The sequence below is a fragment of the Pangasianodon hypophthalmus genome, chromosome 22 (assembly GCF_027358585.1).
Source record: "Pangasianodon hypophthalmus isolate fPanHyp1 chromosome 22, fPanHyp1.pri, whole genome shotgun sequence".
In the NCBI taxonomy this organism is placed as follows: Eukaryota; Metazoa; Chordata; class Actinopteri; order Siluriformes; family Pangasiidae; genus Pangasianodon; species Pangasianodon hypophthalmus.
Window position 1 is genome coordinate 8,687,949 of NC_069731.1, and position 15,067 is coordinate 8,703,015.

Sequence of the window (15,067 nt, forward strand, 5' to 3'; positions counted from 1 at the left end):
TGTCTGTATTCCCATACACTGTGCTGTGCTCTACTTTGTGCTGATCCTTTTCACTGCTGTACAAAGTTCCAGGCTTTCCACAGCAGTACTCTTAGGACAGAGGTGAGAAATATAGTGGGGAGTGGGAGGGAGGAAAGATGCAGACATGGTTTTGTGTTGTGTATGACTGTGACATGCATGTTGAGCCAGACAGAAAAAATAAAGAAGCAGTTTAATTCATTTTGGAACAGGGAATACAGAGGGCTGTTCTGCATGAGTGATGTAGTAGGCTGTTTCAGACAGTGGGCTGTTTATCAGTTTATCAAAGGTGCTCATTAGAATATTAGTGAGGAAAATTTATTGTTTTCCTCCAAGGCCTCTGACTGGAGGCCCTGCAGGTGCACTCTGGTGTTTTTTTTTTTTTTTTTTTTTTAAATCACCGTTAGTGGCATACTTTTTTTTTTTTTTTTTTTTTTTTTCTTTTTCCTTTTCTGAGCCTACAGTGGGCACAGTCTCATTGAAACCAAATTGGGGGAAAATGTTGCTTGGTCTACATTAAATTGTGGCATCTTTTTATTTTGTAGGTGCCGTACTACTTGTTGGTGTGCAGGGCATTGCTGTAAATTTGGATCCTATTTTGTCCACTTGGCTGTTGTCCCACTCTCCGAGACCCACAACAAGCTGGCAGACACAACAGGTAGGACCTCTTATACTGTGTATATATACAGTCAGATCCATAAATATTTGAACGTTGAGTTATTGTTGTTTTAGCTGTCTACCGTAGTATATTGGAGTTGAAATTAAATAATGAATACAAGTACAAAGTGCAGATTTTCAACTTTAATTTGAGGGCACATCCAAATCGGGTGAATAGCGTAGGAATTACAGTACTTTTTATATTTGCCCCCCCCTTTTTTAAAACACCAAATGTACTTGGACAATTAACTGCTCAGCCATTTCATGGCCAGGTGTTATTCCCTCATTTTTTCACTTCAAGTAAGCATATGAAAGGTCTAGACTTGATTTGAAGTGTGGCCTTTACATTTGGAGTCTGTTGCTGTTAGCTCTCAATACGAACTCCAAAGAGCAGTCACTGCCAGTGAAGCAAGCCATCATTAGGCTGAAAAATCAAAACAAAAACATTTGGCACATTCTTGAAAAGAAAGAATGCACTGGTGAACTCAGCAGCACCAAAAGGCGTGGAAGGAAACTGTGGTGGATGAGAGAAGAATTCTTACCCTGGTGAGTTAGATCTGTAAATCAGTAACACCCTCGAGGAGGTAGGCATATCTGTGTCAAAGTCACAGGGTGGTTTGGGTATTTCTCTAACTGCTGATCTCCTGGGATTTTCATGCACAGCAGTCTCTAGAGTTGAATATTGCAATAAAATAAAAACATCCAGTGAGCGGCACTTCTGTGGATTGAAATGCGTTGTTGATGAGAGGGGCCAACGGAGAATGGCCAAAATGGTTTGAGCTGACAGAAAGGCTACGATAACTCAGATAACCACTCTGTACAATTTTAGTGAGCAGAAAAGCATCTCAGAATGCACAACACGTTGAACCTTGAGACGGATGGGCTATAACAGCAGAAGACCACGTTGGGTTTCACTTGTCTGCCAAGAACAGAAAGCTGAAGCTGCAGTGGGCACAGGATCACCAAAACTGGACAGTTAAAGACTGGAAAAACATAGCCTGGTCCAATGAATCTCGATTTCTGCTGTGGCACACAGATGATAGGGTCAGAGTTTGGCACCGACAACATGAATCCATGGACCCAACCTGCCTTGTGTCAACAGTCCTGGCTGGTGGAGGTGGTGTAATGGCATGGGGAATGTGTTCTTGGCACACTTTGGCACTCATGAATACCACAGCCTTTTTGAGTATTGTTGCTGATCATGTGCATCTCTTAATGGCCACAATTAACCCACGTCTTATTACATTACCCAGTACTACTTTACACTTTACACCTGAAAAATCTGCAGGAAATTTGTGATGAAATCATGTCAATCAACATTGACCAGAATCTTAAAGGAAGAATTGTTTTGAGAGTGAGAGCAAAAGAAGGCCTAATAAAGTGCTTAGTGTGTGTGTGTGTGTGTGTGTGTGTGTGTGTGTATATACTGTATGTATGTGTTTTTATATACAGTCGGGTCCGGAAGTATTTGGACAATGACGGAGTTTTTGTGATTTTGCCTTTATACACCACCACAATGGATTTGAAATAAAACAATCAAGATATGATCAAAGTGTAGACTTTCAGCTTTATTTTAAGGGGTTCCACAAAAATATGGCATTTACCATTTAGGAATTACAGCCATTTTAAGCAAGTACTTCCATTTTCAGGGGCTCAAAGGTATTTGGACAATTGACTGACAAGAAGTTAATTGACCAGATCTGGTCCATTCCATCCATAATATATATATATTTGGAGCATTATATATATTGCATTGGCTTGGCTGTATGTTTCAGGTCATTATCACCTACATTTACATTTATGGCATTTGGCAGACGCCCTTATCCAGAGCGACTTACAATTATCTCATTTATACAACTGAGCAATTGAGGGTTAAGGGCCTTGCTCAAGGGCCCAGCAGTGGCAGCTTGGTGGTACTGGGATTTGAACTCTCAACCTTCTGATCAGAAGTCCAACGTCTTAACCACTGAGCTACCACTTCACCTTTGCTCCAGTCAGAGAGTGTGTGCACTCTGGAGCAGGTTTTCTTCAAGGACTCTCTGTATTTGGCTACATTCATCCTTCTCTCAATTCTGACTAGTCTCGCCGTCCCTGCTGCTGGGACTCACCTACATAGCATGATGCTGCCACCACTGTGGTTCACCGTAAAGTATGGTATTAGCCAATGGATGACCAGTACCTGGTTTTGTCAGACATAGGCCTTAAACTTTAGCCTAAAGAGTAAAATTTGTCTCAATAGACCGGAGAACCTTTTTCCTCATGCTCTCACAGTCATTTAAGTGCCTGCCATATGCCTTTAACTCAGGAATGGCTCCTGTCTGGACACTCTACCATAAAGGCCTGGTTGATGGAGTATTCTGATGGTCCTTCCAGCAGGTTCTCCCATCTTTGCGGAGGACTTCTGAACCTCTGTTAGATTGGCCATTGGATTCTTGGTTACCTCCCTGACTAAGGCCCCTCTAGCCAATTTAATGAGTTTGGAAGGATGGCCAGCTCTAGGAAGAGACCTGGTGGTTCGAAACTTCTTCAATTTCAGTGTGCTCTTGTATTTATCTAAGGGTCTGAATAGTTATCTAAATGAGAGATTTCTCATTTTGATTTAGATTATTTTTAAATAAATGTCAAATTTTCTAAAGCCACATTTTCACTTTGTCATTACGGGTTATTGCATGTAGAATAAAAGTGAATTTAATCCATTTTAAATTAAAACAAATAAAGTATGCATTTGTGCTCCATGTTTTGGACATTAAGCTGATGACAGTATTCTAGAACCCTCCTGAAGACTTCAAAATGGGGATGAAAGTCTGTTATTGTTTGTTAATCCTTATTGTGTGTTATTCCAGTCTGATTTCAGTGTAATGTTTGTTTCTAGAAATGTGCACATGTTCTGTGCCTCTGTTTCTGTTTATAGGTGATTTTTAATTCATCTAGGTTTAAATGTGTGCAAATGTGTGTTGCTTATCTGCCTTCTTGCTCACTCTGATACAGACTGTTGGTAGTGGTTCCATGTTAATGATGAAGACAAGGGAGGATGAAGCATCAGTGGCCAGTACTCCACTGGCCAAACAGCTTTCCAATCAGGCATCAGACTACATCAGCAGCCCAATGAAGACAAAGACCATAACAGGTATCCTACAGGCACAGGACAACAATACTACTGTTAGCCTGAGTAAGATGGTTGGAGAGCAGCTGATTTAATTTGCCTATTTTGACTATTTCAGTGAAAGCAAAAACTTAAGGTTCATAACACGTTCTCCTGTCAGAATGGAATTTTAATAAGCAATCCACCGTACAGTTTAAAAACATATACACTGCATGTTTTGGAAATATTTTAACCAGTATTGCTTTCAAGCATATAACAGAGTATTCTACAATTACTAGTGGTATTTGAGTAGTGCAGTAGTTTTTTCTTGGTTGTTAGGATAAGGGATATCACTGCTGCAGTTATCTTGAATATAATACAGTTTTATTGTGTTTTTGTGTGCTTCTGAGTATAGAGGTTTCAGAGAATGGTCCAGAGCTTTGAGGCCTCATAGTTTTATATAATTATTTAATTTAATTTGATGGCTTTTCCAAACATCAGTAGAGCTTAGATCTTCGTTGCCAAAGAGCTGAGATTAGGATAGCTTTCAGAAATGACTACTCTTTGCATTCTTTTGACACACACATAGTAACACAGAAAAACACAATACAGAAGCCTGCAGTCTGTCAGGGTCACTTACAAAGCTGCACACACTGGAGGAAGCAAACCCACCTGGTAGCCCTACACAAAAAATGAAGCCCGTTGAAGGTAAGAGTGTGCGCTTGTCTGTAAGCACATATTGCTAGAGCTTATTGTATCCTAATCCTCCTCCTCTGACATAAGCCCTCTGTAATGGTCTGGGTGAGCTGAAAGCTTATGTAACATCATGCTGTTTTTATTCCTTTTATGCAAGTTGTAGTTGCAGGCTGTCACTCATACAGTTACATATTTTGGGTGGGAAGCCAAAGAATATTATTAGAAGCCCAATTGAATAAAATGTGAGTTTGGTATATATCTTGTCCTATATGTGTAGCCACAGGCACAGGGCACCAATTCTTTCTGCAGGAATTCGCCTGTGAAAATTTTAGGTGAGATGCTCAGATGCAAACTTTTTGACCATGCACACTAACGTCATGTTTGAAGAAAATAAGACTACATACAAGAAAAATCTCCCTCACTGTAATATGTGGTTGTGGATCATGATGCTTTGGGTGGTTTTGCAGTTAGTGCTTCAGGGGTTTGTGTGAAGACTGATGTCATAATAAATTCTGGTAGCTACCTTTGTTATTTTAATATCTGCTTACCAGGACAGTAAGACTTGGTAGATAATGATCCAGTACATCCAAGTGAACAAAGCCGTGGTAACAGGAGAAAAAAAATCGTTATTTCCCAAAGAGTATCCTGATAGGAACCTATTGGAAACCTTTCATTCCATGTAAACAACCTGGAATGTTCTGCAGAGAGGAGTATCTCCAACCTGTAATATTAGACATTACAGAAAGACACTCAGTGATTCAAATCAATGTTTTGCAGAAAAAGTGCTGTAATATCCATTTCAAGGGTCTGTTTACCTTGCTGTGCAGATAGTTACACAGTTTTCTAAAGCCCATAAAATAAATGGTTTGCTTATCCTAACAGTTTGTCCTCATACAGTGTAATGCGTATTTTTGTTTCACTGAAATTTTATATTCAGCATCATTTGAGAGTTTTAGCCTCTCCATTTTATTAAAATATTTAGGTTGAACGTAATAAATAATAAAGAAAGGGACAAGTTGTGCTGTCACAGGCCTGCTTCCTGTGTCCCCCATTTCCTTTTGAATGTCTGAGGGTGTTACAGAGGTATATACACACAAATCTCAGCCATTGGGGTGCAGGAGCACGTAAGAAAGACTGAAATAATTCACTCAGATGCCCGAAAGGCGCAATATTTAGGGATGGCTGTAAATGCTGGTGTGTTTGAGTAGGCCAGTGTACATGGCTTAAATGGTTTATCATAAATCACTACAACCGGAGGGGATGAGAGGGGAACAAAATATTTTGTAAATGTATGAGTGAGTGGTGGTGGAAGGAAGAGGGAGATATTGTCTGCTATTAATTCCACTGTTTTGGCATTTGAACTCCTGATATGACAGAATCCCGCAATATGCAAATGAGCACACTAACAAACTGTCAGTTTTATAGATTTCATAAGAGATTTATTTTATTATTTTTTTTTAATATAGTGATCGTATCAAACTAATCCAGATCCATCTTTAATCAGGATAAAACGATTTTACCAGTTTGTTTTAATATACAATTGCAATGTGTGGTAACATAAGCTTAGTATAAATGCAATATTATATTCTTAGTGCCAACCCTCAATATTCTGCTTTGTGACTACAGTGGATATAAAAAATCTACACACGCCTGTTAAAATGGCAGGTTTTTGTGATGTAAAAAAATGAAACCAAGATAAATCATGTCAGAACTTTATCCACCCTCAGTGTGAAATTACATTGTATAAAAATTAAGTCAAAAACAATCAGAAACATTTTTGGGAAAAAATAGGAAAAATAAAAAACTTACAATAACCTGGTTGCATAAGTGTGCACACTCCTAAACTAATACACTGTTGAAGCACCTTTTGTTGAAGCACCTTTTAGCCAATCCTTTGTTGATTTGGATGTACGCATTGAGTCATTGTCATGCTAAAAGGGGAAATTCCTTTTCATGTTCAGCTTACTAGCAGACACCTGAAGGTTTTGCACTAAAATCAACTGGTAGTTGTAGCTATTCATGATTCCCTCCACCTTGATAAAAGCACCAGTTCTAGTTGAAGAAAGGCAGCCCTCAAGCATGATGTTGCCACCACCATGCTTCACCATGGGTATGGTGTACTTGTGGCAATGTGGTTTTTTTTTTTTTGGCACCAAACATACCTTTTGGAATTCTGGAATTATTATAACTTTTGGAATTGGTCTCACCAGACCATAGCACATTTTGCCACATAGTTTGGGGTGATTTAGTTGAACTTGGATTTTTTTTTTTTTTTTTTGTGAGAAAGGTGTTTCGTCTAGCCATCCTAGGCCATAGCCCAGACATGTGAAGAATATGAGAGATTGTTGCCACATGCAGTGAGTAATCACTACTTATCAGATATTCCTGCAGCTCTTTTAATGTTGCCATAGGTCTCTTGACAGCCTCCCTGTTAAGTCTTTGTCTTGTCCTTTTATAAATTTTGGAGGGATGTCCTGTTCTTAGTGATGTCACTGTGGTGCTCCATTTTCTCCACTTGATGATGATGGCCTTCACAGTGTTCCATGGTACATGTAATGTTTTGGAAATTTTTTTGTACCTCTCTCCTGATCGATACCTTTAACAGTGGGACTCTGTACCAGCTTTGTAAGCTCTTTGCAAACCATGGCTTCAGAAGCTAGATGAAACTAAGATGATGTGAAGAAAATCCTACAGGAACAGCGGGTCTTTATTTGGGGCTAATCAGAATAATGTCATTGATGACAGCTGTATGATAATTACTTTTAAACATGAGATTAAATGTGATTGGTTCATTCTGAACACAGCCACAGCCCCAATTATAAAAGGGTGTGCACACATATGCAACCAGGTTATTGTAAGTTTTTTATTTTTTCTAATATTCCCTAAAATGTTTCTGAATGTTTGTATGTTGTAATTTCACATTAAGGGTGGAAAAAGTTCTGACATGATTTATCTTGGTTTCATTTTTTTTTTACATCACAAAAACCTTCAATTTTAACAGGAGTGTGTACACTTTTTATATCCACTGTATCTGCATGTATTAATTTAGTCATTGTCTTCTACGCAAAAATAAACTGTAATAATAGCTATGTAGAGCTTCAGAATAGTACAGAACAAAACGCCAAAATACATTCATCTGGTTCAAGTGTGCTTTGAGTTTGGAAGAGGTTTTTATTTATTTATTTTTTTTTGGTACAGTAAATTTCTGACCACTGATGTAGTCTCGCCCAGTGCGAACGTGTCTGAGGTAACATTACAGGAGTGTGTGTGTGTGTGTGTGTGTGTGTGTGTGTCTGTGTGTGTGTGTCTGTGTCTGTGTGTGTGTGTGTGTGTGTGTGTGTCTGTCTATGCATACCTTTAGAGTCTCGTCCCCTTTCTATCCCAGTGAAGATTACACAGTCAGCAACTGAGTATGCAGCATCTTCAGAGGAGTGGATAAAGAACTTAATCACACAGGCCTGGGATGCTGTCAAGCGTCTTACGCTGCAGGTACACAACTACACAGCACTATCATATTCCATAATTCACCATTTATGCAGCGCCACATGCCATCATCCATCATTTCCGTCATTTACATTACCTTACAAAGAATTAAATTAAAATCCACACTACCCAAAAGAACCAGCACTTCACATTTCTTCACACTTCTTAACACAGCTTTAACTTCTAACCGCACAGTTTTTCCTGATCGTTTCTAAAGTGCAATTTCTACTGCTTGCCTCTCTAACTAATATATTTTGTACTGCTCTTTGTGACCAGTACACATCATAGAGGGTCATCCTCAGTTCTTCACACGAGCAGTCTGAACCAGGCTTCTCACATAAAGAGCAGACTGAGGAGGCCTTTGTGGTTTTCCCATGGAAAAATTATGTAACACTGGCCAGTGCAGCTGCCATGCATTAATGAGGAAGATATGTGGCACCCCGGAATGTTCAAAATGCACACGAGTGTGATGATCCAGTGTCTACAAACTTTTGGCCATATAGTGTAGTGCCTTTCTTTTATCTGCTTCATGGATGAGTTTCTCTTCTCAGTTTTTGCAGTGCATCTATCAGGGCAGGGTATCTATCAGAAAAGATGCACCACTCATTGATTAAGCATTGTACTATGCTTACTTTAGTAAGGGTAAGTGCTTTAGTAATGCTTGCTTTCATGTAAGGGTAGCTGCTTCAGTAATGGCTAGCAGCTCTCAAGGCTTCCAATACAGGAAGGGAATGTGAACATTTTTATTCATTATTTTGAATTTTTATATTTGGTATATCACTGAAAATTTGGTCCAACTTGTTTATTCTCCCTCATTGCTACTTTAACTGCCAAGGCCATGCATCCAATTCTGTAAAAATTTAGAACTTAGAAGAATGTGTGTGCAGAGGTATGTATATGTTTGTGGAGATAGGTATGTGTAGTGTGTAGTGCATGTCACTGCATGTGGATATGCTGAAGTAGGGGTGTTGAAATAGACTCTGGAAAACACTGCTATTGTATCACCACCCTATATCACGGGAACTGAATACTTATACAGTATTCATTTTGAGTTTTGATATTAGGCTAGTAGTGTTGGGGCTGGTTTTAAGTGATATGTTGCTTTTGGCAGATTTGTTAACCCTCTCTAGTCACTAAATGCAAAGTGGTCAGTGAAGATGCAACTGAGACAAGGCCAGGTGAATAGCTTTCCAGGTGTGATCCTATCACTTGAGACTCATGTTAATACAATTGTAAACAAGGCATTTTTATAATGAAGTCTGAGAAATTATGACTGCAAAGTGTTTGAGAATAATAAATGGCCCTTTCATTTGTTACTTTAGATATTGTGTTAAACGCTCAGTAACAAACACAGAATATGTAGTCTCTTCACTTAGACAGGCTTGCTGCTCATGCTCACGCATGTGCATGTATCACTTATAGAAACTTTATCTATGAGCATGTAATATGTTGACTGACCTGAAACGTGAATCTCAGCCATGTGCATGAGTAGAATCAGTCAGCACAATACAGGTTTGTGTGAGTTTCCAGGTATTTCCATGCACATTAAATTTTTACATATGGTGGAATACTTCAGAACAATTGCTGAAAGTGTTGGTGTGTAAATGTGCTCTGGTTTAAGATGAAGTTTTGACCACTTAAGCAAATAGGAAGTAGTAATTGACAATCATGTAGTGATTTATCACTTTTTTGCATGCTCACATATGTCACAGAGGCTTCTACATTTCTCTGTTCTCTGACTGTGTGGTTTGTGATTATATTTACTAACTATCCCATAACCCTCATTTGCTGACACATCTGCAGGCATGTTATCCCAGATATGCTACTTGTAGTTATATGCAAAGTTTTGGGCACCCTTGGTCAAATCACTCAGATCACTGATTGTCTAATGAAAAAAGCTAATGCAGCAGGGAACAAACTTAAATTTGACATATTTCTACAAATTACACACCATTACTGTTTATTTGTTCAGTTTAGCAGTTCAGTTTAGTTAAAACTTTGGGCACCTTTCCAGATGATCCACTAGTGTTTTTTGTAAGGTCTCAGAAATTAATTGATTTGTAAGGTCCTACTCAGGTGAGACCATGCCAGAATTTAGTACATTCTGTGACCCTTCAAGTCTCTCAAGGTGCTTATACTCAAATGTCATGGGTTCCTCTAAGCACACTGAATATCAGAAAATAAAGATAATTCACTCTGACAATACAGGAGAAGGCTATAAAAAGATATCTAAAGGTTTCCTGTAATTTCCACTGTCTGAATTATTAATAAATGGATGTTAAGGAACACTGTTCAGGTTAAGACACGATCAGGAAGACTAAGAAAATTCTCTGTTAGAACCAATTACAGACTGGTTAAATATGAAAAGCAAAACCCTCACATCACTGCGAAGGACCTGCAGGAAATTTTGGTTGCCGTGATCCACTGTGCAGCATTGTTTTCAAAAACATCATCTGCATGCAAGAGTCATCAGAAGAAAACCTTACCTGGTTATCTCATCACAAAGGTCAATTTCTGGAGTAGGCAACACATCACTTACATAAACCAGAGGCATTCTGGAATCAAGTGTCGTGTAACTATGAAACAAATATCCTGGAAAAGAGATTGGATATCACAACGTGATCTTCATGAGATGACAGGTTAAGGTTTTTGGAGTAGCTTTCATAGTCCCCAGACTTGAATATTATTGAAACATGCTGTGCATACAAAACAACTTAAGAATAATTTTGAACTAGAAGCTCTACAAGGAAGAGTGGGAAGAAATTACTAAAACAAGAATAAAAACTATTAGCTACCAAAAAAAAAAAAAAAAACAAAACCATTTGCAGCAAAGAAATATTAATGGGGCATTCATATTTGCAGAAGTATGTCATATTTAAGTTCCCTGCAGAATTAACTTTTTTTTTATTTAGAAAATTAACAAAATATACATTTTAGGATGACAAACACACTGTTTCTACAGTAACACATAAGCTGATTGTGTGTATCTCTCTCTTTATTGCCTTCCTAAACATTTGATACATTTGAGTTACAGGAGTGGCCTTTTATGGGTCTTGTTAATAACAGTATGTGTGTCCCCAATCACAGGTGGATCTGCAGTCATGCTGTGTGTTTGTGCCTAAGGACACTCTGCCATGTCCCTGCACCATAGTGTGTGGTGATATCCCAGGCACTGTGCGCAGCTGGTACCACAGCCAGGCCTCCATGCCAGGGACGTTAGTAATCTGTCTGCCCCAAGTCAGCGTGATAAGTGCTGGGCATAGGCACATGGAGCCCTTACAGGAGATTCCCTTCACTGTGCAAAGACCTGTACTGGAGGAGGGTATGAAGAACACACACACATACACACATTTGTACATAAATAATCCATCATGCAATAGTGGTCACGCATTTAATTTAGATTACTTAGTCACAATGCACAGAAAGACACAGACAGACTAATAGGTAAATACAGTGAGCAAGGTGGTAAGTCTCTGGAAGTGGTGGTGGAATTAGGGTGGGTTTTTGCTATGACTTTGCAGTCTTGCCATTAGCATGATGCCTCTGCATTTTACTCATATTTGTGCCTTCTGATAGCTCATGAGTTAAAGAAAATGAGCTGTTGATTGGAAGATTGTGAGTTGCCAGATTTGGGTTGCATTTGCTTGCATTGTGTCTTTTCTCAGTTGTAAGTCAATTAGGAAAGTTGGTGTGTTTGTGTGTCTTACTCTAGCTGGTTGCAGGTTTCACTTTGTTCCCTTCTTGGAAATGTTGATTGGAATAAGTAGCAATGTTTTTTAGTCTCTTAAACATTTGTGTTTTCTTGAGTTTTTCGATATTTATATACATTATGTGCTTATGTGCACGTGTATGTGTGTAGGTGACGCTTTCCCCTGGACAGTGACAGTAGGCCAATTCAGTGTATATACATTGCTGGGGCATCAGCGCTCACTCTCTCTACTGGAGCCGGTAGGCTGTACGTCTACCCTCGCTGTCACCTCCCACAAACTGCAGCCAGCTTCCACCTCTGTCGACTCCAGACATGCCTTCATCATTTGCCTGCATGTAGACCTGCAACCACTTTATTTGAAAGTCTCCAACCCACAGGTACAATACTGCACTTCCTACAATTCTACACCTAAAAGTTAAACTGTTTGCCATCTTCCCCTCCAATTGTAGTGGAAACTGTGAATAAGAATTCTCTGAGTCACATTTTATGTAAATCTGAAAACAAGAAACTCTTCAAGCATAGGTTTGATTTGTGAGATGCCAAGGATGGGAGAGTATAAACTGTTAATGTTCATTATAGAGAAAATGGTAAGACTCATTTCTCTCATTTTCTTTTTTTAATTTAAAATAAGATGATGTTTTACTTATCTGACCTATGTGTGTATGTCTGTCTGTCTGTGGTTTCTGAGGGCTTCCATACTGATACATTATGTTTTCATTATTTTAATTTCAATGCTGTCCTGCAAATGCTCAAACACTTTGAGCAGCAGCATCAACAGTGAAAATTTGGCCATGTGAACATTAGTCAAACAATTTGTAAACTGATATGGAAATGTACTGTTATGTTCTTTAACTGTTTAATGGGCATTACTGCAGAATCAATTAAAACTCCACCATCAAGCTGAATTTTTGTGATTGCCATGGTTCTGCACAGCTGATAATATTATTATGCCCTCTTGTACTATTGTACATGGTGAAAATGCTCATTTTCCTGTCTTTTTTAGGCCATCGTTTCTGGATGTTTCAGTCATATACAGTCCCCTCCAAAAGTATTGGAACAACAAGGCCAATTGTTTTGTTTTTCGCTATACACTGAATACATTTGGGTTTGAGATCAAAGGTGAATATGAGATGATAGATCAGAATTTCAGCTTTCATTTCCTGATATATACATCTGGATGTGTTAAACAACTTAGAACATGGCACCTTTTGTTTGATCCCTCCCATTTTTCAAGTGATCAAATATATTGGAACATGTGACTGAAAGATATTGGTGCTTCTTGTTACCCAGGTGTGCCCTGTTAGGTTGATTGTTTAAACAATTAATAGCTCTGAATGTCTACTCTTGGTTTGAGTTTTGGGTTTCACCTGTGAAGACTGCATTTGTTGTTAAAAACGATAAACCAACATGAAGACCAGAGAGCTGTCTATGGGAGGAAAGCAAGCCATTTTGAAGCTGAGAAAAGAGAGAAAATCTATCAGAGCCATTGCACAAGCAATGGCCATAGCCAATACAACAATTTGGAATGTCTTGAAAAGGAAAGAAACCACTAGTGTACCAACAACCAGACATCAAACAGGTCGGCCAAGGAAAACAACAGCAGTTGATGACAGAAACATTGTGAGAGCTGTGAAGTGAAACCCAGAAACAACAGTCAGTGGCATCACCAACAACCTCCACAGGGCAGGGATGAAAGTATCACAGTCCACCATTTGAATAAGACTTAGAGAACAGAAATGTACAGGCAATGCCACAAGATGCAAACCATTCATCAGCAGTAAGAATCAGAAGGTCTGATATGAATTCACAGAGAAATACAAAGATGAACCAGAAAGGTTCTGGAACCAGGGTTAACCTCTACCAAAGTGAAGGAAAGGCCAAACTGTGGAGAAAGAAAGGATCTGCTCATGATCCAAAACATACGAGCTCATTGGTCAAGCACAGTGGAGATAGTGACCTGGCTTGGGCTTGCGAGGCTTCTTCTGGAAAGGGCTGACCAACTCATGATGGTAGCAGCAGAATGAGTTTAGGTCTGCAGAAACATTCTGTCTGCCAATTTATAGAGAAATGTATCCAATCTAATTAGGAGGAACTTCATCATTCAGTAAGACAATGACCCAAAACACACTGCCAACACGAGAAAAAGTGGAAGGTTTTAGACTGACCAAGTCAATCACCAGACCTTAATCCAAATGAGCATGCATTTCACCTCCTGAAGAGGAGACTGAAGGGAGAATCCTCCGAAACTAACCACAACTGAAAGAAGCCTGGAAAAGCATCATAAAAGAAGAAGGCAACAGTTTGGTGATGTCAGTGGGTCACTGGCTTGACGCAGTTATTTCAAGCAAGGGACATGCAACCAAATATTAAATCTTATTTACGTGAAGACTATCTTTTGCAATACTTTTGTTCATTGGGTGCTCTGCCACCGAAGGTGCTATGTTCTAAGTTGTTTAACACATCTAGATGTAAGTGTCAGGAAATGAAAGCAAGAAATTCATCTTTTGATCTCAAACCCTAATGTCTTCATTGTATAGCAAAAACAAAAGAATTTTCGGAGGGGACTGTATCATGATATTTTAAAATGGAAAATCACAAGCAGCGAAAAATTATCACTCAAGCTGTACTATTGTTTTCATGGCTTGGTGGTCAATGGTTGGCACTCTTCTGTGTTCCTCTTGGATATACTTCTACATGAAAATATGTGATGGGTCTAAACTTCAGGATGATTATGTTTTGGAAAATAAATGTTTTTATTGCAAAATCTTGCTGTTCATGAGTCCCAACCTTTTATTGTTGCATTACACCATTCAGCGAGGACATTTAATGATGAATAGAAAAATTTATCATTCCTACCCTCAGGTGCAGCTGTTATACGAGTTGTTTCTAAATTGGAGCAGTATTTGGGACTGTCTGCAGAGAAGAGGAATCTTGTGGCATGCATCTGGCTTTCAAGGGGAACCTCCTTCCCAACCTGCTGGATCTACCTCCCCCTTCCACAGCAGTGCAGGCACCATTCCTCCTGATAACGTCAGCCTCAGTCGTTCAGCTGACTTGGGCTCCCCCACAGAGGTCTGTTATACGTGTATCACACACTCACTGCACCCAGACCTTCCACTTCCACTGCATACGCACATACAGAGACCGGGTGGTTGTGTGTGGGTGGTCAGATAACTGTAGTGTTAGTGTAGTGTCTGTGCTGTGTTTGGTCTCTGAGTTGATATAAACAGGTGTGAATACTGGTTTGTGACCATGATAAACTGATAAACTTTATTTGTGTATATCAGAAAGAAAACTAGTGAGTAATTATGCTATGTGAAGAATAGTCCTCATAGGAAATAGATGGGAAAGATTGAGCAGTGAGAGAGCAGTGAACTCAGTGTCATAGTACTCTAGTAGCCAGCTGCATCAGATGCACTTAA

General features: G+C 39.1%; 1 protein-coding gene across 1 annotated transcript in view; it reads left to right on the forward strand.

Moving 5' to 3' along the window:
* The window catches only part of LOC113532774 (intermembrane lipid transfer protein VPS13B), a 162,039-nt gene that overhangs the window by 72,086 nt on the left and 74,886 nt on the right, over nt 1–15,067 (forward strand). Inside the window, 6 exon segments of the mRNA XM_034298179.2 lie at nt 564–676; nt 3,664–3,802; nt 7,815–7,942; nt 11,024–11,258; nt 11,796–12,022; nt 14,508–14,717. Of these exon segments, the coding sequence (XP_034154070.2) occupies nt 564–676; nt 3,664–3,802; nt 7,815–7,942; nt 11,024–11,258; nt 11,796–12,022; nt 14,508–14,717 (1,052 nt within the window).